At 41.2% G+C, this 23,136-nt stretch overlaps 1 protein-coding gene across 9 annotated transcripts in view; it reads left to right on the top strand.

Annotated features, from left to right (window-relative positions):
- Positions 1-23,136, top strand: part of TBCE (tubulin folding cofactor E) — a 126,428-nt gene that overhangs the window by 38,523 nt on the left and 64,769 nt on the right. For all 9 annotated transcript variants that reach the window (XM_079899838.1, XM_079899837.1, XM_079899841.1 and 6 more), the window contains one exon: positions 10,079-10,212. In XM_079899838.1, the coding sequence (XP_079755964.1) occupies positions 10,079-10,212 (134 nt within the window). The remainder of the gene's footprint in view (positions 1-10,078; positions 10,213-23,136) is intronic.

Below are 23,136 nucleotides of genomic sequence, written 5' to 3'. Positions count from 1 at the left end.
TGTTCCTTTTTGTACTTTTAAGTATCATCCATTCAAAAATTAGGTGAAAAAGATATGCATAGAAAAATGCAAAGGGGATTACTAAAAATGGAAAAACAGTCCCAAACCAATGACTTTTAGACCCTTGAACAAACCTCTTAAGAAAATATCAGTAAGGTTGAACCTCAAAATCAACTTGTGAAAAAACGTGAAGACAAGAAAAAAGCCTTTAGGATTGATTTAGACTAAAAAGTAGTGTAAGAAGGCCTACTCCTTGGGTATAGTAATAGATTTCTTTCTTTTCTTTCCTTCTTTTTTTCCTTCCCTTCCTTCCTTCTTTTTGTTTTTTTAAAATAAATTTATGTATTTTATTTATTTATTTTTGGCTGCATTGGGTCTTCGTTGCTGCGCATGGGCCCCCTCCAGCTGCGGGGAGCAGAGGCCACCCTTCCCCACGGTGGCCTCTCCTGTTGCAGAGCACAGGCTGTAGGCGCATGGGCCTCAGCAGTCGCAGCAAGTGGGCTCTAGAGCGCAGGCTCAGCAGCTGTGGTGCACGGGCCTAGTTGCTCCACAGCACGTTGGACCCTCCCAGACCAGGGCTGGAACCTGTGTCCCCTGCATTGGCAGGTGGATTCCCAACCATTGTGCCACCAGGGAAGCCCCCTCTTTCTTTTCTTTTTTTCGTCTTTTAGTAATATATTTGTTTTAACTTTAAATCCTAAACATTTTTAAACATAAAAAAGAGAAAAATAAATACTCCTCCTTATGTTCCAAGACCCCCGGTGGATCCCTGAAACTGCAGATAGTACCAAACCCTTATTATTCTCTGTTTTTTTCCTAAACTTTATAAATTAGGCACAGTAAGAGATTAACAATAACTAATAATAAAATAGAACAATTATAATCATATAAAAGTAATAAAAGTTATGTGAATGTGGTTTTTGTCTTAAAGTATCATACTGTACAAATTCAGTCCCTTTTCCAGTTATGCATGTGGCCATAACTTTTGCAGTTTGAGGTATGACAGCAAAACTAGTGTGAATTTCTATTTCTTTCTTCACAGTTTCATGGATAGGTTTTTTTCTTACTGTAGATCTTAGCAACCTCGGCATATGATTTTATTTTCTTTCCTTATTAAGTGGAGAACTTTCACCTCTTCACGTAAAGGAAACACTTTATGGCTTCTCTTTGGCATATCTGAATTGCCAGCATCATTACTCATGTGCTTTAGGGCCTTATTTAAGTAAAATAAGGGTCACTTGAACACAGGCACTGCAATACCTCGACAGTTGATTTGATAACCAGATGGCTACTAAGTGACCAGCGGGCAAGCCAGGGGAATTCGATGAGAACAGTGCATTATTCCTCCCTCTTTTCAAAATCATCCTTCTTTTCCTCCTCATTAATAGAAAAAAACAAAAATCACTTGTTCCAAAAACATTCATACAACTCAGAGGTGTATAAGCTAATAAGTGAAAGTATTCCTTATCTTATCCCATTCCTCCTCTGTTTGATTGACAAGAGTATATATCCTGGCTGACTGTATTTAGATTTCAGTGAAACATTTCACAAAGTTCATGACATTCTTGAATGTGAGCTGGATAGGCTTGTAACTGAAAAGTTTTACCCGTGGGTCTTTGGTCAGTGTCTTACATTCTTTTATTGTCTTTGTTTTTACAAAAATTGCACAGCACACAGCTGGGAGAGATAATATGTTGGATTATCAAATGTTTAATGTATGTAAATGTAAAGTCCTAAATTTATAATAATATAATGTATTAACTTCTACCTCAAACATTAGATATGCAAGTACAGGATAGAGAAGACCTGATTTGAAAGCTCTTGATGAGAATTCCTAGGACTTTGCAGAAAGAATTAAACAAGTAGATTTTGTCTTGGTGTCAGTGTCAGTAATTAACTTTTTTTTGATGGACAATTTGGTCATGGCTTTCTAGACTCTTAAACGTATTTATTTACTTGGAATAATTGTCTCAAGAATTTTTCCTAAGGAAATACTTCAAAGACATAATAATTTAAAAATGAAAGATGTTTTCAGCTGTTTTCTTTGGGATAGTAAACAATGAAAACATAACAATAGAGAAAAGATTCAGTTGTGGTATCTACATGTCAAGATTCAAGTGATTAATGTGATTCTGTGGCTGTATAAAAAAATGTTTACAGAATGTTAAAAGAAGTAGAACAGAAATTATATATCTCTATTGTAATAAAATTCTATTTACATGTTAATGAGATTTGAAAGGGCATTTAAAACTTTTGAAAACTTTTTTAGGGTAATGTAATTATAGTGAAATTTAAACATTTTAATTTTATGATCAGAAAGTGATAGTAACTCAGAAATGGCTACAGAGTTTATTTCATTGTAATCTTAATAGCAAGCAACAGTCTTTCCCATGAAAAGGGGGAAAAGTGAAATGTAATATTAGGCTACATTATTAGATGTGTGATGTTCAGACCGCTGAACCCACACACAGGTCAAGTCACATTTGGAACCTGGTTTTCAGTTTTAGGTATTGTATTTTAAGAAAAAAATCAGTAAATGAATTATGGAGGAGAACTTGGAATTCACATGAGGGTGGAGCTGGGAATGTTTACCCTGGGAAAGGGTTTAGGAGATGGGGACAGGAAGAGGAGAGAGGAGAAATAATAATATAATAGTGGCCTTCAAATATATATATATTTTTTTGCAGTATGTGGGCCTCCCACCGCTGCGGCCTCTCCCGTCGCGGAGCACAGGCTCCCGACGCGCAGGCTCAGCAGCCATGGCCCACGGGCCCAGCTGCTCTGCGGCACGCGAGATCCTCCCAGACTGGGGCATGAACCCACGTCCCCCCCATCGACAGGCGGACTCTCAACCACTGCGCCACCAGGGAAGCCCGTGGCCTTCAAATATTTAAATGTCAGCTGGAAAAGGGAATAGTTTGATTCTCTATAGCTGCAGAGGGCAGTACCAAAATCAGTAGGTGGAAATGATAGGTAGGGTGGTATATTTCTTCTCTTTTTAAAGAACTATTATTCAGCAAGCAGAGTCACTTGAAAATTAAATGGGCTGTCTCCATTAATTAGTGAACATGTATTGGGTTGGCCAAAAAGTTCGTTTGGTTTTTTTCTGTATGATTGCTCTAGTAGCACTTAGTTGTTTTTAACTTCATTCGAAACAATTTTGTTAGATTGTATGTGACAGCTGTCATATCAGTGTGCATTTAAAAAAAGACATAAATATTGGTGAATTTTTGTGTTTGTCCATTTTAATATTGAAGATGGAAGAAAAAAAGCAACATTTTCAGCATATTATGGTTTATTATTTCAAGAAAGGTAAAAATGCAACCAAAACACACAAAAAGATTTGTGCAGTGTATGGAGAAGGTGCTGTGACTGATTGAATTTGTTAAAAGTGATTTGCGAAGTTTTGTGCTGGAGATTTCTCGTTGAACGATGCTCCACGGTCAGGTAGACCAGTTGAAGTTGATAGCAATCAAATCGAGACATTAATTGAGAACGATCAACATTATACCATGCGGGAGATAGCCGACATACTCAAAATAAACCAAATCAAGCATTGAAGATCATTTGCACCAGCTTGGCTACATTAATCTCTTTGATGTTTGGCCTCTACGTAAGTTAAGCGAAAAAAACCTTGACCGTATTTCTGCATGCGATTCTCTACTTAAATGTTACGAAAACGTTCCACTTTTAAAACAGATTATGACAGGCTATGAAAAGTGGATACTGTACAACAACGTGGAATGGAAGAGATCATGGGGCAATTGAAATTGACCACCACCAACCACACCAAAGTCTGGCCTTCATCCAAAGAAGATGACGTTGTGTATATGCTGGGATTGGAAGGGAGTCCTCTATTATGAGCTCTTTCCAGAAAACCAAGCGATTAATTCCAACAAGTACTGCTCCCAGTTAGACCAACTGGAAGCAGCACTGGACGAAAACCATCTAGAATTAGTCAACAGAGAAGGCATCATCTTCCATCAGGATAACATAAGACTGCATGTTTCTTTGATGACCAGGCAAAAACTGTTCCAGCTTGGCTGGGAAGTTCTGATTCATCCGCCATATTCACCAGTCATTGTACCTTTGGATTTCCATTTATTTAGGTCTTTACAAAATTATGTTAATGGAAAAAATTTCAATTCCCTGGAAGACTGTAAAAGGCACCTGGAACAGTTCTTTTCTCAAAAAGATAAAAAGCTTTGGGAAGATGGAATTATGAAGTTGCCTGGAAAATGTCAGAACGTAGTGGAACAAAAAGGGTGAATATGTTGTTCGTAAAGTTCTTGGTGAAAATGAGAATTGTCTTTTATTTTTACTTAAAAACTGAAGGCATGGGCTTCCCTGGTGGCGCAGTGGTTGAGAGTCCGCCTGCCGATGCAGGGGACACGGGTTCGTGCCCCGGTCCGGGAAGATCCCACATGCCGCGGAGCGGCTGGGCCCATGAGCCATGACTGCCGAGCCTGCGCGTCCGGAGCCTGTGCTCCGCAACGGGAGAGGCCCCAACAGTGAGAGGCCCACATATCGCAAAAAAAAAAAAAAAAGAAAACTGAAGGCACTTTTTGGCCAACCAATATATTTAAATAAAAGGCTTAACCAAGGCTCACTTGGCACCTGGATGCACCTAACCAAGGAACAGTGACATGCCAGTCATAACTAAGTGAGCACCTGACTTCAGGACAGTTTGACTAGACACTAACTGAGAGGGAGGGCTTGGGTTAGGGGTGATCGAAGTGGCGGTGTTAGCAACAGGCCATGGAGGTCCAGGGTGGACCAGTAACTGGCATCAAGTGGGTCTAACCAAAGAATATAGGGGGCTTCCCTGGTGGCGCAGTGGTTGAGAGCCCGCCTGCTCATGCAGGGCACGCGGGTTCATGCCCCGGTCCGGGAAGATCCCACATGCCGCGGAGCGGCTGGGCCCGTGAGAGAGGCCCGCGTAACGCAAAAAAAAAAAAAAAAAAAAAAAAAAAAGAATATAGGGACTTATTGGGTGACTGGCCAGAGGGAGAGAGAACCAAGGCATAGGTCACCAAGACAAGAATCATTTCTGGACCCTCACAGAAGATCACAGTATCAAGAAACAATTATTAGAAGGGTTAAGAGACTAGACAGGATCATCAAAAATACATGATGCAGGGCCTTCCCTGGCAGTCCAGTGGTTAGGACTCCATGCTTTCACTGCCAAGGGCCCAGGTTCAGTCCCTGTTTGGGGAACTAAAATCACAAGCCGTGCAGCAGGGCCAAAAAACCCCCAACAAAACAAAAACATGATGCAGAGCCAATTAATTACTGACCTTAGATACCTTCTACCTAATGATCTCAGGTCCTGTGGGCGCGACATAGAGATGGGAATGAAAAGAATTGTTACTGGGCTTCCCTGGTGGCGCAGTGGTTAAGAATTCGCCTGCCAATGCAGGGGACATGGGTTCGAGCCCTGGTCCGAGAAGATCTCACATGCTGCAGAGCAACTAAGCCCATGTGCCGCAACTACTGAGGCTGTGCTCTAGAGCCTGCAAGCCACAACTACTGAAGCCCACGTGCCCTAGAGCCCGTGCTCCGCAACAAGAGAAGCTTCCGCAATGAGAAGCACGAGCACCGCAATGAAGAGTAGACCCCGCTCGCCACAACTAGAGAAAGCCTGCAAGCAGCAACAAAGACCCAAGACAGCCAAAGAAAATAAATTTATTAAAAAAAAATAATAGTTACTAGAGATCAAATAGGATCAAGCAGGTGAAGGAACTTTATAATTCATGAATTACTTATGTATGTTAAATGAAAATGAGGACGACTTCCTAATGTCTTCTTTCCTCACTTCTGCCATTTATGCCACTTGGTTTCCTAATCACCAGTTGACCACTGACCCGTTCTTCTCGCCAAGATATTCTCGCTGTGAGCCTGATCTGCAAGGTGGTCCCCTTAGGCCGAGCCCTGGCCCAGAGCTTCACACTGACTGTGGGGCCTGTTTGTGAGTTTCTGGGTTTGGTTAACCCCCATGCACTCTGGTTCATGGAACCAAGATTCGGCCTACTGTTGATACTTTAACTTCTTGTAGGAATGGTGCTCTACAGTGATCTTACCAGTTTTTCTCCTCAGGGGCTAGAACTTCGCCTCTGACCACAGGCTTGTGATTAGGGCCCTACCTACTGACCAGACCTCTTAGCTGCTGACTCCACATGTGTCTAAGCTTACTAAAACATGGCTTCCTCACACCTGCCTCACCCTCCTATTGACTTTATCATCAACTTGTCTGAACTGTTTTGACTTTTCCCACCAATTTGAGGTTCTGGGCTGATTTCCCTTTTGCTTTTCAACTACCAGGCAAGTTTAGATCTAGATGTTGGCCCCTTCCTGACTGCCCTGTCCTCCCATGTTTATCTTTGTTTGTTTGTTTCTTTTTGTTGGTGGTGGTGGTTTTGTCCTCCGGTATTTAAACCGTCAAAATTCAGCCCCCCGCCTCCTTTTTTAATTGCGATATTCACCTTATTTTGGTGTTCTAGAACCAAACACACAGTATCTCAGAGGTTTGCCTGCATTTATTTATTTTTTAAAGCAATATTTAAAAAAATATTTATTTGGCTGCATCAGGTCTTAGTTGCGGCGCGCAGGCTCTTCATTGTGGGGCACGGGCTCTAGAGCGCATGGGCTTTCTAGTTGTGGTGCGCAGGAACTAGAGTGCACGGGCTTAGTTGCCCTGTGGCATGTCGGATCTTAGTTCCCTGACCAGGGATCAAACCTGCGTCCCCTGCATTGGAAGGCAGATTCTTAACCACTGGACCACCAGGGAAGTCCCAATCAGTATTTTTTTTGATTGAAGCATAGCTGATTTATAATGTTGTGTTAATTTCTTCTGTACAGCAAAGTGATTCAGTTATACGTATATATACATTTTTTAAAATATTCTTTTCCATAGTTTATAATAGTATATTGAATATAGTTCTCTGTGCTATACAAGTAGGACCTTGTTGTTTATCCATCCTACATATAAAACCTTAAATCTGCTAACCCCAGCCTCCCACTCCATCCCTCCCTCAGCTCCCTTCACCTTGGCAGCCACCAGTCTGTTCTCTATGTCCCTGATTCTGTTTCATAGATAGGTTCATTTGTGTCATATTTTAGATTCCACATATAGGTGATATCATATGGTATTTATCTTTCTCTTTCTGACTTCACTTAGTATGATAATCCCTACTTGCATCCATGTTGCTGCAGATGATACTATTTCGTTCTTTTTTATGGCTGAGTAATATTCCATTGTATGTATGTACCACATCTTCTTTATCCATTCCTCTGTTGATGGACATTTAGGTTGTTTCCATGTCTCGGCTATTGTAAATAGTGCTGCTATGAACATAGGGGTGCATATGTCTTTTTGAATTATAGTTTTGTCTGGATATATGCCTAGGAGTGGGGTTGCTGGATCATATGATAATTCTATTTTTAGTTTTCTGAGGAACCTCCATACTGTTTTCCACAGTGGCTGTACCAACTTACATTCCCACCAACAGTGTAGGAGGGTTCCTTTTTCTCCACACCCTCTCCAGCATTTGTCATTGGTAGACTTTTTAATGATGGCCATTCTGACCCATGTTAAATAGTACATTGTAGTTTTGATTTGCATTTCTCTAATAATTAGCAACTTTGAGCATCTTTTCATGTGCTTATTGGCCATCTGTATTTCTTCTTTGGAGAAATGTCTCTTTATGTCTTCTGCCCATTTTTTCGATTGGGTTGTTTGTTTTTTTGTTGTTGAGCTGTAGAAGCTGTTTGTATATTTTGGAAATTAAGCCCTTGTCAGTCGCATCATTTACAAATATTTTCTCCCATTCTGTACGTTGTCTTCATTTTGTTTATGGTTTCCTTTGCTGTGCAAAAACTTCTAAGTTTGATTAGGTCCCATTTGTTTATTTTTGCTTTTATTTCTGTTGCGTTGGGAGACTGACTTAAAATATTGGTACAATTTATGTCAGATAGTATTTTGCCTATGATCTCTTCTAGGAGTTTTATGGTGTCATGTCTTAAGTCTTTAATCCATTTTGATTTTATTTTTGTGTATGGTGAGAGGGTGTGTTCTAACTTCATTGATTTATTACATGGGGCTGTCCAACTTTCCCAGTACCACTTGCTGAGCCAGAGGAGGAAAAGCCAGAAAGGATAAAAGAAAACCAGGTTTTCCTCTGACTTTTTCTTAGGGGTTTCTTCCCTTTCTCTTTTAAATATTATATTTCCCCAGGGGTCTGTCAGTGACTCTCTTTTCCTTTCCACCCTCTTTTCTTTGCACCTAATACACTTTCAGTCTCATCCACTGTCATGGTTATCAGTTATAAATTGTGCTGATGACTCCCAAAAACACACTTCTAGTGAAAACGTGTCTTTTGAACTAGAGTCCTAAGTCCATCATGACATTCTGTAGGCACCTCAAACAAACTCTCTTCCCTCCCAAGCCTAGACTTCCTATTGTATTCCTCATGTTGGTGTCTGGCACCACCATAAACCTAGACAAAATCTTGTCTTCCTAGTCTTCAATTTTACCATTTCTATCCATTTAATCTCCAGACCTTGTTCTAGCTCTTAACTTTCTCTAAAATCCATACTCTTCTCTCAAGTCTAACTGCCACTGGACTGTAAGCTTCTGAGGCAGGAATCACACATGTAGGGTTTACTGTGTGCGATGTGAGGTCCATGCATTAGCCAGCACGTGGTCAGTGCTTGGTATGTGTTGAATGAATGGATGGAGGCGCTCAAGCAGTCATTGTTTTCACCCAAATTACAGCAGTATTTCCCTAACTGGCCACTCTGCCTTTAACTTCCTTTCAGTGTATTGTCTATACTGCCACTGGTGTGATACGTCTAAAATACAGGAAAATCTATAAATAATTTAATGTGTATTTCTGTGAAATATAAAGTCTTACAAAAAGTCCTAACCTTGGGCTTCCCTGGTGGCGCAGTGGTTGAGAGTCCGCCTGCTGATGCAGGGGACACGGGTTCATGCCCCGGTCTGGGAAGATCCCACATGCCGTGGAGCGGCTGGGCCCATGAGCCATGGCCGCTGAGCCTGCGTGTCCGGAGCCTGTGCTCCGCAACGGGAGAGGCCACAGCAGTGAGAGGCCCGCGTATCGCAAAAAAAAAAAAAAAAAAAGTAACCACTATACCATTACCACAGCTAAAAATTTAACAATTATGCTTTCCCTTTTTTTCCCAAAATAAATGGATTTTGTCTTTGCCTTACGAGAAACAATTATTCTTGAATATCATCAACTATCTAGTCAGCATTCAAATTTTCAGTTTTCTCAAAGTTTATTTTGAAAGTTATTTACAGTTTTTAAGAATTTAGGTTCCAAATGAAGTCTGTACATTGCAGTTGGCTTACATTTCTCTTAAGTTCTTTTAATCTCTTTGTTTTCCTTCCATCTCGCTCTTTTTCTTCTGTTGAAGAAACTGACTTGTTGAAGTGGGAGTTGGACCTAGTGATCATTCCTAGATAGATGATACTTTTCTCTTAGGCTCCTTGTTTTTAGGGTTCTGAAATTTTCTTTTTTTGCTGCACCATGCAGCTTGTGGAATCTTAGCTCCCCGACCAGGGATTAAACCTGCGCTCCTGGCAGTGGAAGTGCAGAGTCCTAACCACTGGATCGCAAGGGAATTCCCTGAATTTTTCATTGTACGCGTTCCTTCCTGCATCTGTGGATTTGTGTTTCTCCTTCCTGGAGAGGGAAACATGGCCATGCTGCCTGTTTCCTTTCCCTTTTCTCTGTAACCTTTATCCCCCTCTCTTCTATTCTCCTTCCCTTCCCACCCCCTTCAGTAAATGATAGAATACACAGTCATGTGATGTGAGCTAACTGGAGTTAAGCGAGCTTTCTTAAAAAAGGATTAAATTATCAAAATATAGTTAGAGAGTAGAGTAAAGTCAAATTCTGAGAGTCTGGTACCTAAACCTTTAGGTTCTTCCCTTCACCAAAATGTGAAGACTAAATTGGGTAGAAGCGTTGACCTCATGAATAGCTACGTAAAGTTAAAAAAAATATTTTTTAAAGAGTTTTACTACGTCCTTGTCAATGTTGTGTTTTCTTCCTAGATCTCCTCATATTTTGGATTCTGGCAATGTTATGATGAATGACACTTTGACATCAGATGTCATTGGTCGGAGAGTCGAAGTTAATGGAGAACATGCAACAGTGCGTTTTTCTGGCGTTGTCCCTCCTATGGCAGGTAATTTATGATTTGTGTGTGTGTGTGTGTGTTTATGTTTATTTTGTAGTTTCTGGGTAGGCTTCTCAGCAGTGCTTTATAACACCAGTTTTGAGGACACTAACAACCAAGTTATATATACCTCTGTTATACAGTTGTTTTCTTTCTGTGACAATATCCTGTGATATCCATGGCTTTATTTGATTACACACTTATCTAATTATTCAGTGTTGCTATTTTATATTAAGTCAACCTTAAAATATCTTCTGAGTAAACTTTAAACACTAATTAAAAATCTTGAATTCCCATAATCCTAAGCTCAAAAATGAAGTAATATTTGTGGAATTTCTCTTATCATTAATCCATGTGTATGTTGTAGTTTAAATTGATATAAATACAATTTTGTGTTACCGTTTTTAACTTACGATTTGGTATACATTTATCTGTTTCTGTAGCATCATTTTACTTGTATTTCCTTTTTTATTGAGATATAATTGACATAATATTAGTTTCAGGTATACAACATAATGATTCAGTGTTTGTATACATTGCAAAACTATCACCACAATAAGTCTACTTCACATATATCACCACACATACTTACACATTTTTGAGAATTTTAAGATCTCTCCAGGACTTACTTATTTTATAGCTGGAAGTTTGTACCTTTCAACCCCTTTCACCCATTTTAGCCACCTCCATCCTCCACCTCTGGCACCACCAATCTGATCTGTTCTCTGTATCTATGTGTTCTTTTCTTTCCTCCTCCCTCCCTCCCTCCTTCTCTTCCTTCCTTCCTTTCCCCTTTCCTTCCCCTTCCTTTCTTGTTTCTTTTATTTATTTATTTTGTGAATTTTGAGTACTATTTTTGCATTTATATATATATATTTTTAACATCTTTACTGCAATATAATTGCTTTACAGTGGTTAGTTTCTGCTTTATAACAGTGAATCACTTATACATATACTTATATCCCCATATCTCTTCCCTCTTGCGTCTCCCTCCCACCCTCCCTATCCCACCCCTCTAGGTGGTCACAAATCACTGAGTTGATCTCCCTGTGCTATGCGGCTGCTTCCCACTAGCTATCTGTTTGACATTTGGTAGTGTATATATGTCCATGACACTCTCTCACTTCGTCCCAGCTTACCCTTCCCCCTCCCCATGTCCTCAGGTCCATTCTCTACATCTGCATCTTTATTCCTGTCCTGCCCCTTGGTTTTTCATAACCATTTTTCTTTACTTTTTTTTTTTTTTAGATTCCATATATATGTGTTAACATACGGTATTTGTTTTTCTCTTTCTGCCTTACTTCACTCTGTATGAGAGACTCTAGTTCCATCCACCTCACTACAAATAACTCAATTTCATTTCTTTTTATGGCTGACTAATATTCCATTGTATATATGTGCCACATCTTATTTATCCATTCATCTGTCAGTGGACACTTAGGTTGCTTCCATGTCCTGGCTGTTGTAAATAGAGCTCCAGTGAACGTTGTGGTACATAACTCTTTTTGAATTATGGTTTTCTCAGGGTATATGCTGAGTAGTGGGATTGCTGGGTCATACGGTAGTTCTATTTTTAGTTTTTTAAGGAACCTCCAAACTGTTCTCCATAGCGGCTGTATCAATTTACATTTCCACCAACGGTGTAAGAGGGTTCCCTTTTCTCCACACCCTCTCCAGCATTTATTGTTTGTAGATTTTTTTCATGATGGCCATTTTGACCAGTGTGAGGTGATACCTCACTGTAGTTTTGATTTGCATTTCTCTAATAATTAGTGATGTTGAGCATTCTTTCATGTATTTGTTGGCTATATGTATTGTTTGTTGACTATATGTATATCTTCTTTGGAGAAATGTCTGTTAAGGTCTTCTGCCCATTTTTGGATTGGGTTGTTTGTTTTTTTGTTATTGAGCTGCATGAGCTGCTTGTAAAGTTTGGAGATTAATCCTTTGCCAGTTGCTTCATTTGCAAATATTTTCTCCCATTCTAAGGGTTGTCTTTTCGTCTTGTTTATGGTTTCCTTTGCTGTGCAAAAGCTTTTAAGTTTCATTAGGTCCTATTTGTTAATTTTTGTTTTTATTTCCATTTCTGTAGGAGGTGGGTCAAAAAGGATCTTGCTGTTTTTTATGTAATAGTGTTCTGCCTATGTTTTTTCTAAGAGTTTTATAGTGTCTGGCCTTACATTTAGGTCTTTAATCCATATTGAGTTTATTTTTGTGTATGGTGTTAGGAAGTGTTCTAATTTCATTCTTTTACATGTAGCTGTCCAGTTTTCCCAGCACCATTTATTGAAGAGGCTGTCTTTTCTCCATTGTGTATTGTTGCCTCCTTTATCAAAAATAAGGTGACCATATGTGCATGGGTTTATCTCTGGGCTTTCTATCCTGTTCTATTCTATCCTGTTCCATTGATAGCTACACAGGCTTCTTGGTGGCTACAGCAGCAGCCTTAGCGTCTCATGGGTCTCCTTTTTGTATCCATTCAGCCAGTCTGTGTCTTTTGGTTGGAGCATTTAATCAATTTACATTTAAGGTAATTATCGATATGCATGTTCCTGTTACCATTTCTTAATTGTTTTAGGTTTGTTATTGTAGGTCTTTTCCTTCTCTTGTGTTTCCTGCCTAGAGAAGTTCCTTTAGCATTTGTTGTAAAGCTGGTTTGATGGTGCTGAACTCTCTTAGCTTTTGTTTGTCTGTAAAGGATTTAATTTCTGCGTCAACTCTGAATGAGATCCTTGCTGGGTAGAGTAATCTTGGTTGTAGGTTTTTCCCTTTCATCACTTTAAATATGTCCTGCCACTCCCTTCTGGCTCGTAGAGTTTCTGCTGAAAGATCAGCTGTCAACGTTATGGGGATTCCTTTGTATGTTATTTGTTGTTTTTCCCTTGCTGCTTTTAATATTTTTTCTTTGTATTTAATTTTTGATAGTTTGATTAATATGTGTCTTGGCGTGTTTCTGCTTGGATTTATCCTGTATGGGACTCTCTGTGCTTCCTGGACTTGATTAACTATTTCCTTTCCTGAATTAGGGAAGTTTTCAACTATAATCTCTTCAAATATTTTCTTAGTCCCTTTCTTTTCCTCTTCTTCTTCTGCGACCCCTATAATTCGAATGTTGGTGCATTTAATGTTGTCCCAGAGGTTTCTGAGAGTGTCCTCAATTCTTTTCATTCTTTTTTCTTTATTCTGCTCTGCAGTAGTTATTTCCACTATTTTATCTTCCAGGTCACTTATCCATTCTTCTGCCTCAGTTATTCTGCTATTGATTCCTTCTAGAGAATTTTTAATTTCATTTATTGTGTTGTCCATCATTGTTTGCTTGCTCTTTAGTTCTGGTAGGTCCTTGTTAAACGTTTCTTGAGTTTTCTCCATTCTATTTCCAAGATTGTGGATCATCTTTACTGTCATTACTCTGAATTCTTTTTCAGGTAGACTGCCTATTTCCTCTTCATTTGTTAGGTCTGGTGGGTTTTTATCTTGCTCCTTCATCTGCTGTGTGTTTTTCTGTCTTCTCATTTTGCTTATCTTACTGTGTTTGGGGTCTCTTTTTCACAGGCTGCAGGCTCATAGTTCCCGCTGTTTTTGGTGTCTGCCCCCAGTGGCCAAGGTTGGTTCAGTGGGTTGTGTAGGCTTCCTGGTGGAGGGGACTAGTGCCTGTGTTTTGGTGGATGAGGCTGGATCTTGTCTTTCTGGTGGGCAGGACCACGTCTGGTGGTGTGTTTTGGGGTGTCTGTGACCTTATTATATTTGAGGCAGCCTCTCTGCTAATGGGTGGGGTTGTGTTCCTGTCTTGCTAGTTGTTTGGCATAGGGTGTCCAGCACTGTAGCTTGCTGGTTGTTGAGTGGAGCTGGGTCTCAGCGTTGAGTTTGAGGTCTCTGGGAGAGCTTTTGCTGTTTGATATTACATGCAGCTGAGGGGTCTCTGGTGGACCAGTGTCTTGAACTCAGCTCTCCCACCTCAGAAGCGCAGGCCTGACACACCGCCGGAGCACCAAGACCCTGCCAGCCACATGGCTCAGAAGAAAAGGGAAAAAAAAAGAAAAGGAAGGAAAGGAGGGGAGGGGAGGGGAGGAAAAAATAATTAAAAGAAAGGTATTTAAAAAATTACTGAAAATTAAAAAACTAAAAAGTAATTTAAAAAAAAGAAAGAGGGAGTAACCAAACAGAAAAGCAAATCCACCAATGGTAAGAAGCGCTAAAAATTATATTAAAAATAAAAGAAAAATGGACAGACAGAATGCTAGGAGAAATGGTAAAAGCTAAGCTATACAGACAAAATCACACAAAGAAGCATGCACATACACACTCACAAAAAGAGAAAAAGGAAAAGAATATATATCTATATGTTAAAAAGAAGAGAGCAACCAAATCAGTAAATAAATCGAATGATAATAAGCTCTGAATACTAAACTAAGATAAACATAAAACCAGAAACGAATTATATGCAGAAAGCAAACCCCAAGTCTACAGTTGCTCCCAGAGTCCACCGCCTCAATTTTGGGATGATTCGTTGTCTATTCAGGTATTCCACAGATGCAGGGTACGTGAAGTTGACTGTGGAGATTTAATCCACTGCTCCTGAGGCTGCTGGGAGAGATTTCCCTTTCTATTCTCTGTTCACACAGCTCCTGGGGTTCAGCTTTGGATTTGACCCGCCTCTGCATGTAGGTCACCTGAGGGCATCTGTTCCCTGCCCAGACAGGATAGCGTTAAAGTAGCAGCTGATTAGGGGGCTCTGGCTCACTCAGGCCGCCGGGAGGGAGGTGTATGGAATGCGGGGAGAGCCTGCGGCGGCAGAGGCCACGTGACGTTGCACCAGCCTGAGGTGCGCCGTGTGTTCTCCCGGGGAATTTGTCCCTGCATCCCGGGACCCTGGCAGAGGCGGGCTGCACAGGCTCCAGGGAGGGGAGGTGTGGATAGTGACCTGTGCTTGCACACAGGCTTCTTGGTGGCGGCAGCAGCAGCCTTAGCGTCTCATGCCCGTCTCTGGGGTCCGCACTGATAGCCGCAGCTCGCGCCCGTTTCTGGAGCTCGTTTAGGCAGTGCTCTGAATCCCCTCTCCTCGCACGCCCTGAAACAATGGTCTCTTGCCTCTTAGGCAGGTCCAGACATTTTCCTTGACTCCCTCCCGGCTAGCTGTGGCGCACTAGCCCCCTTCAGGCTGTGTTCACACAGCCAACCCCAGTCCTCTCCCTGGCGGGTGAGCAGACAAGCCTCTCGGGCTGGTGAGTGCTGGTCGGCACCCATGTTCCGTGCGGGAATCTCTCTGCTTTGCGCTCCGCACCCCTGTGGCTGCGCTGTCCTCTGTGGCTCTGATCTTCCCCCCCTCCACTACCTGTCTTGCCAGTGAAGGTCCTTCCTAGTGTGTGGAAACTTTTCCTGCTTCACGGCTCCCTCCCCCTGGTGCAGGTCCCGTCCCTATTCTTTTGTCTCTGTTTTTCCTTTTTTCTTTTGCTGTACCCAGGTACGTGGGTGAGTTTCTTGCCTTTTGGGAAGTCTGAGATTGTCTGCCAGCATTCAGTAGGTGTTCTGTAGGAGTTGTTCCACATATAGATGTATTCCTGATGTATTTGTGGAGAGGAAGGTGATCTCCACGTCTTACTCCTCCATCTTGAAGGTCTCTCCCCCTTTCCTTTCCTTTCCTATCCCTTCCTTTCCCTTCCTTTCTTTTCTTTCTGAGGGTTGTCCTTTCGTCTTGTTTGTAGTTTCCTTTGTTGTGCAAAAGCCTTTAAGTTTCATTAGGTCCCATATGTTTATTTTTGTTGTTATTTCCATTACTTCAGGAGGTGGATCAAAAAATATCTTGCTGTGATTTATGTCAAAGAGGGTTTTTCCTATGTTTTCCTCTACGAGTTTTATAGTGTCCAGTCTTACATTTAGGTCTCGACTCCATTTTGAGTGTTTTTTTGTGTATGGTGTCAGGGAGTATTCTAATTTCATTCTTTTACATGTAGCTGTCCAGTTTTCCCAGCACCACTTATTGAAGAGACTGTCTTTTCTCCATTGTATATCCTTGCCTCATTTGTCATAGATTAGTTGACCATAGGTGCATGGGTTTATCTCTGGGCTTTCTTTCCTGTTCCATTGATCTATATTTCTGGTTTTGTGCCAATACCATATCGTCTTGATGACTGTAGCTTTGTAGTATAGTCTGAAGTCAGGGAGTCTCATTCCTCCAGCTCCATTTTTTTCCCTCAAGACTGCTTTGACTATTCGGGGTCTTTTCTGTTTCCATACAAATGTTAAGATTTTTTTGTTCTGGTTCTGTAAAATAAGTCATTGGTAATTTAATAGGGATTGCATTGAATCTGTAGATTGCTTTGGGTAGTATAGTCATTTTCACATTATTGATTCTTCCAATCCAAGAACGTGGTATATCTCTCCATCTGTTTGTATCATCTTTAATTTCTTTCATCAGTGTCTTATAGTTTTCTGCATACAGGTCTTTTGTCTCCCTAGGTAGGTTTATTCCTAGGTATTTTATTCTTTTTGTTGGAATGGTAAATGGGAGTGTTTCCTTAATTTCTCTTTCAGATTTTTCATCATTAGTGTATAGAAATGCAAGAGATTTCTGTGCATTAATTTTATATCCTGCAGCTTTACCAAATTCATTGATTAGCTGTAGTAGTTTTCTAGTGGCATCTTTAGGATTCTCTATGTATAGTATCGTGTCATCTGCAAACAGTGACATCTGCAAACAGTGACATCTGCAAACAGTGACTTCTTCTTTTCCAATTCGTCTTCTTTTGATTTCTTTTTCTTCTCTTATTGCCATGGCTAGGATTTCCAATACTGTGTTGAATAATAGTGGTGAGAGTAGACATCCTTGTCTTCTTCCTAATCTTAGAGGAAATGCTTTCAGTTTTGAAATGTTTGCTGTGGGTATGTTGTGTATGGCCTTTATTATGTTGAGGTAAGTTCCCTCTGTGTCCACTTTCTGGAGAGTTTTTATCATAAATGGGTGTTGAATTTTGTCAAAAGCTTTTTCTGCATCCATTGAGTTGATCATATGGTTTTTATTCTTCAGTTTGTTAATATGGTGTATCACATTGAGTGATTTGCATATATTGAAGAATCCTTGCATCCCTGGGATAAATCCCACTTGATCATGGTGTATGATCCTTTTAATGTTTTTTTGGATTCTGTTTGCTTGTATTTTGTTGAGGATTTTTGCATCTACATTCATCAGTGATATTGGTCTGTAGTTTTCTTTTTTTGTAGTATCTTTGTCTGGTTTTGGTATCAGGGTGATGGTGGCCTCATAGAATGAGTTTGGGAGTGTTCCTTCCTCTGCAGTTTTTTGGAAGAATTTGAGAAGGATGGATGTTAACTCTTATCTAAATGTTTGATAGCATTCACCTGTGAAGTCGTCTGGTCCTGGACTTTGTTTGTTGGAAGATTTTTAATCACAGTTTCAATTTCATTACTTGTGATTGGTCTGTTCATATTTTCTATTTATTCCTGGTTCAGTCTTGGAAGGTTATACCTTTCTAAGAATTTGTCCATTTCTTCCAGGTTGTCCATTGTATTGGCATAGAGTTGCATGTAGTAGTCTCTTAGGATGCTTTGTATGACTGTGGTGTCTGTTGCAACTTCTGCTTTTTCATTTCTTTTTTTCTTTTTTTGGTTTTTGGTTTTTTTGTGGTACGCGGGCCTCCCACCGCTGTGGCCTCTCCCGCTGCGGAGCACAGGCCCTGGACGTGCAGTCTCAGCAGCCATGGCTCATGGGCCCAGTCGCTCCGCGGCATGTGGGATCCTCCCGGACCGGGGCATGAACCCGTGTTTCCTGCACGGCAGGCGGCCTCTCAACCACTGCGCCACCAGGGAAGCCCTCTTTCTTTTTTTTTTTGCGTTACGAGGGCCTCTCACTGTTGTGGCCTCTCCTGTTGCGGAGCACAGGCTCTGGACGCGCAGGCTCAGTGGCCATGGCTCACAGGCCCAGCCACTCCGTGGCATGTGGGATCTTCGTGGACTGGGGCATGAATCCGTGTTGGCAGGCGGACTCTCAACCACTGCGCCACCAGGGAAGCCCTCGTTTCTTATTTTATTGATTTGAGTCCTCTCCTTCTTTTTCTTGATGAGTCTGGCTAATGGTTTATCAGTTTTGTTTATCTTCTCAAAGAACGAGCTTTTAGTTTTATTGATCTTTGCTGTTGTTTTCTTATTTTCCATTTCATTTATTTCTGCTCTGATCTTTATGATATCTTTCCTTCTGCTGACTTTGGGTTTTGTTTGTTTTTCTTTCTCTAGTTCCTTTAGGTGTAAGGTTAGATTGTTTATTTGAGATTTTTCTTGTTTCTTGAGGTAGGCTTGTATTGCTCTAGACTTCCCTCTTAGAATTGCTTTTGCTGCATCCCATATGTTTTGGATCATCATGTTTTCACTGTCACTTGTCTCTAGGTATTTTTTGATTTCCTCTTTGATTTCTTCAGTGTTCTCTTGGTTATTTAGTAACATATTGTTTAGCCTTCATGTGTTTGTGTTTTTTACATTTTTTTTCCTGTAATTCATTTCTAATCTCATAGCATGTGGTCAGAACAAATGCTTCATATGATTTCAATTTTTTTAAATTTACTGAGGCTTGATTTGTGACCCAAGATGTGATTTGTCCTGGAGAATGTTCCATGCGCACTTCAGAAGAAAGGGTTATCTGCTGTTTTTGGATGGAATGTCCTGTAAATATCAATTAAATCTCTCTGGTCTATTGTGTCATTTAAAGCTTGTTTTTTCTTATTAACTTTCTGTTTGGATGATCTGTCCATTGGTGTAAGTGAGGTGTAAAGTCTCCCACCTTTATTGTGTTACTGTTGATTTCCTCTTTTATAGCTGTTAGCAGTTGCTTTCTGTATTGAGGTGCTCCTATGTTGGTTGCATGAATATTTATAATTGTTTTATCTTTTTCTTGGATTGATCCATTGAGCATTATATAGTGTCCTTCCTTGTCTCTTGTAACATTCTTTATTTTAATGTCTATTTTATCTGATACGAGTATTGCTACTCCAGCTTTCTTTTGATTTCCATTTGCATGGAATATCTTTTTCCATCCCCTCACTTTCAGTCTGTATGTGTCCTTAGGTCTGAAGTGGGTCTCTTTTAGACAGCATATATATGGGTCTTATTTTTGTATCCATTCAGCGAACCGTGTCTTTTGGTTGGAGCATTTAATCCTTCACGTTTAAGGTAATTATCGACATGTATGTTTCCATTACCATTTTCTTAATTGTTTTGGGTTTGTTTTTGTAGGTCCTTTTCTTCTTTTGTGTTTCCCACTTAGGGAAGTTCCTTTAGCATTTGTTGTAGAGCTGGTTTGGTGGTGGTGAATTCTCTTAGCTTTTGTTTGCCTCTAAAGCTTTTGATTTGTCTGTCAAATCTGAATGAGATCCTTGCTGGCTAGAGTAATCTTGGCTTTAGGTTCTTCCCTTTCATCACTTTCAGTATATCATGCCACTCCCTTCTGGCTTGTAGAGTTTCTGCTGAGAAATCCCCTGTTAACCTCGTGGGAGTTCCCTTGTATGTTACTTGTTGTCCTTTGCAACTTTTCTTGCAAAGAAAAGTGATTTTTCTTTGTTTTTAATTTTTGCCAATTTGATTACTTTGTGTCTCGGTGGTTTTCTTCTTAGGTTTATCCTGTGTGGAACTCTCTGTGCTTCTTGGACTTGAGTGGCCACTTCCTTTCCCATGTTAGGGAAGTTTTCGACTGTAATCTCTTCATATATTTTCTTGCATCCTTCTCTCTCTCTTCTCCTTCTGGGACCCCTGTAATGCAAATGTTGTTGCGTTTAATGTTGTCCCAGAGGTCTCTTAGGCTGTCTTCATTTCTTTTCATTCTCTTTTCTTTATTCTGTTCTGCAGCAGTGAATTCCACCATTCTGTCTTCCAGGTCACTTATCCGTTCTTCTGCCTCAGTTATTCTGCTATTGATTCCTTCTAGTGTATTTTTCATTTTGGTTATTGTATTGTTTATCTCTGTTTGTTTGTTCTTTAATCCTTCTAGGTCTTTGTTAAACATTTCTTGCATCTTCTCAATCTTTGCCTCCATTCTTTTTCCAAGTTCCTGTGTCATCTTCACTGTCATTATTCTGAATTCTTTTTCTGGGAGGTTGCCTATCTCCACTTCATTTAGTTGTTTTTCTGGCGTTTTATCTTGTTCCTTCATCTGGTACATAGTCCTCTGCCTTTTCATGTTGTCTATCTTTCTGTGAATGTGGTTTTTGTTCCACAGGCTGTGGGATTGTAGTTCTTCTTGCTTCTGCTGTCTGCCCTCTGGTGGATGAGGCTATCTAAGAGGCTTGTGCAAGCTTCCTGATAGGAGGGACTGGTGGTGGGTAGAGCTGACTGTTGCTCTGGTGGGCAGAGCTCAGTAAAAGTTTAATCTGCTTGTTTGCTAATGGGTGGGGCTGGGTTCCCTCCCTGTTGGTTGTTTGGCCTGAGGTGACCCAACACTGGAGCCTACCCAGGTTCTTTGGTGGGGCTAATGGCAGACTCTGGGAGAGCTCACGCCAATGAGTATTTCTCAGAACTTCTGCTGCCAGTGTCCTTGTCCCCCAGTGAGCCACAGCCACGCCCCGCCTGTGCAGGAGACCCTCCAACAGTAGCAGGTAGGTCTGGTTCAGTCTCCTGTGAGGTCACTGCTCCTTCCTCTGCATCCCGATGCACACACTACTTTGTGTGCGCCCTCCAAGAGTGGAGTCTCTGTTCCCTCAGTCCTCTCGAAGTCCTGCAATCAAGTCCCGCTAGCCTTCGAAGTCTGATTCTCTAGGAATTCCTCCTCCTGTTGGCAGACCCCCAGGTTGGGAAGCCTGACGTGGGGCTCAGAACCTTCATTCCAGTGGGTGGACTTCTGTGGTATAATTGTTCTCCAGTTTGTGAGTCACCCACCCAGTGGTTATGGGATTTGATTTTATTGTGATTGCGCCCCTCCTACCATCTCATTGTGGCTTCTCCTTTGTCTTTGGATGTGGGGTATCTTTTTTGGTGAGTTCCAGTGCCTTCCTGTCGATGATTGTTCAGTTAATTATGATTTCGATGTTCTCGCAAGAGGGAGTGAGAGCATGTCCTTCTACTCCACCATCTTGAACCAATCAGTGAATATTTAAAGTCAGCTGATGAGCAACCTTAATTGTTAATTAAGCAACATTGTGTACCAGGTGCTTTTACATATGCTCTCCACTTTGAACAAGAACATTATTACAACTCTAACATTATAACAACAACTCTAAAATATAGATGTTATTTGTCCCATTTTTGTCGATGAGGAGACCAAGACTCAGGTCTCAAAGCTTTCTTATAAAGAGCTGGGATTTAAATCTCTGCTTTAGAACGCATACCATTTCTGTTCCATTGCTTCTCAAGAATATGAATATTTTAAAATTCTTGACACATATTGCCAAGTTGCTGTCTGAAAGTATTGGGTCAATGTCCAGCTCTTGGAAATTTCTAATACCCCAGTGTTCTGGGAAGCAGATTTAGATGGAGATTCACATTTAGGAAGTTTACTGTTCAAAAATTGTATTAGGGAGTACTCTTAGGATTGATCCTAATGAAAGGGAGTGGATTGGGCGGAGGGAGAAGTTGGACTGTGATTATTCTAAATAAGGGTTTCAGCTGACCCCATGGGGGAACGCTGAAGATAGGAAGGCCCTTCAGAGTCTTTCATAGTTGAGGTATGATAATCTTTCACTGGGTTCTGGTTGCCTTAGGTAGGAGGTGTGCTCTGGGGCAAGGTGCTTTTTTCAGTGGAGACAATTCTAAAAGAGGGCCCACACTTGAGTGCTAACTGCCAAAAGCCAGTACGCCCAGCAGCTCGGGGGAATAGGTTCCAGTTCCTAAAGGCAGATTGGAGTGGCACCTCACAAATACAGTAACTTAGATGGAAACTATTTATTGATAGTTTAGCAAATCTGATGTGTTATATATTACTTTCCTTTATTAAATTGCCTGTGATTTTGATAGTCTCTTCATGTATGTATTATCAGACATTTTTCCCCCTGAAAATTATAATTCTGCAAAGCGAGAACTACTGCATATTTACTCTTCATTAATTATATCATTGTATGGGGCATTCTTTCCATTACTCTACCTCAGTTGGTGCTACTCTTGGGTTTCTTTTAGAGATCACCTGTGGGATTGGTACAAAGATGCAGAGAAATTCAACACAGATTTAGTACTTACTCCTGGGGTTACTTCACTGGATATTGTTACAGGGCTGTTGTGACAACTAAATGAGCTAAAGGCTTAAAGGCACTTAGACTAGTTACTGGTGTATGCTGAGCACCTGGAACTGCCGTGCCTAGCACTCCAAGTCCCTAGTAGGTGTTCAGTATGTTTGTTGAATGACTGAATGATCTCTCATCCAGTGAGGTAGACAGCATCATCCCTGTTTTCTGGATGAGGACACTGAGGCACAGAAAGGTTAAGTAGACCTGGTTAGGAATTGATGAGGCAGAATTTAACCCAGGTGCTCTGCCTCTGCACCCCTGTGCTGAGTAAAATGCTGAAGAAACACAAAGTAAGGGCGTATCTGGAGCTGTGAAGGGTTAACAGTGCTCAGGGAGGTGTCAGTTCAGGGGAAGGAATGAAGGTAGTGGGGATTGATCTGCTGCTGTGTGCTAGCGATTTCTGTTTTATCTCCTTTAGGGCTGCAGTGGGCGGAGCTCTGAGCACAGATTCCCAGCCCTAACCAGTTGGTGCCCCAGGTGGTCACAGGGCCGGGCACTCCTGCAGGGGATCTGGGCAGGGCCTCTAGAGCTGGCTGGGCTGTTTGCTAAAGCACTTTAGTCCCCTCTGCCTAGGATGATCCTCAGCTCCTCCCAGGCCTCTCCTTCAGGCCCCCCAGTTAAGTCCAAGCGGGTGGCTCCCACTGCTGTCCGCAGGCTCCAGGTACGATCTCTGGGTGGGCCTTCCTGCGTCTGGCTGCCACTTGGGGGATAGTCACTG

The sequence above is a fragment of the Stenella coeruleoalba genome, assembly GCF_951394435.1.
Source record: "Stenella coeruleoalba genome assembly, chromosome: 16".
Classification (NCBI taxonomy): Eukaryota; Metazoa; Chordata; class Mammalia; order Artiodactyla; family Delphinidae; genus Stenella; species Stenella coeruleoalba.
The sequence above is the reverse complement of the archived record's forward strand: the minus strand, read 5'-3'. Positions and strand labels throughout refer to the sequence as shown.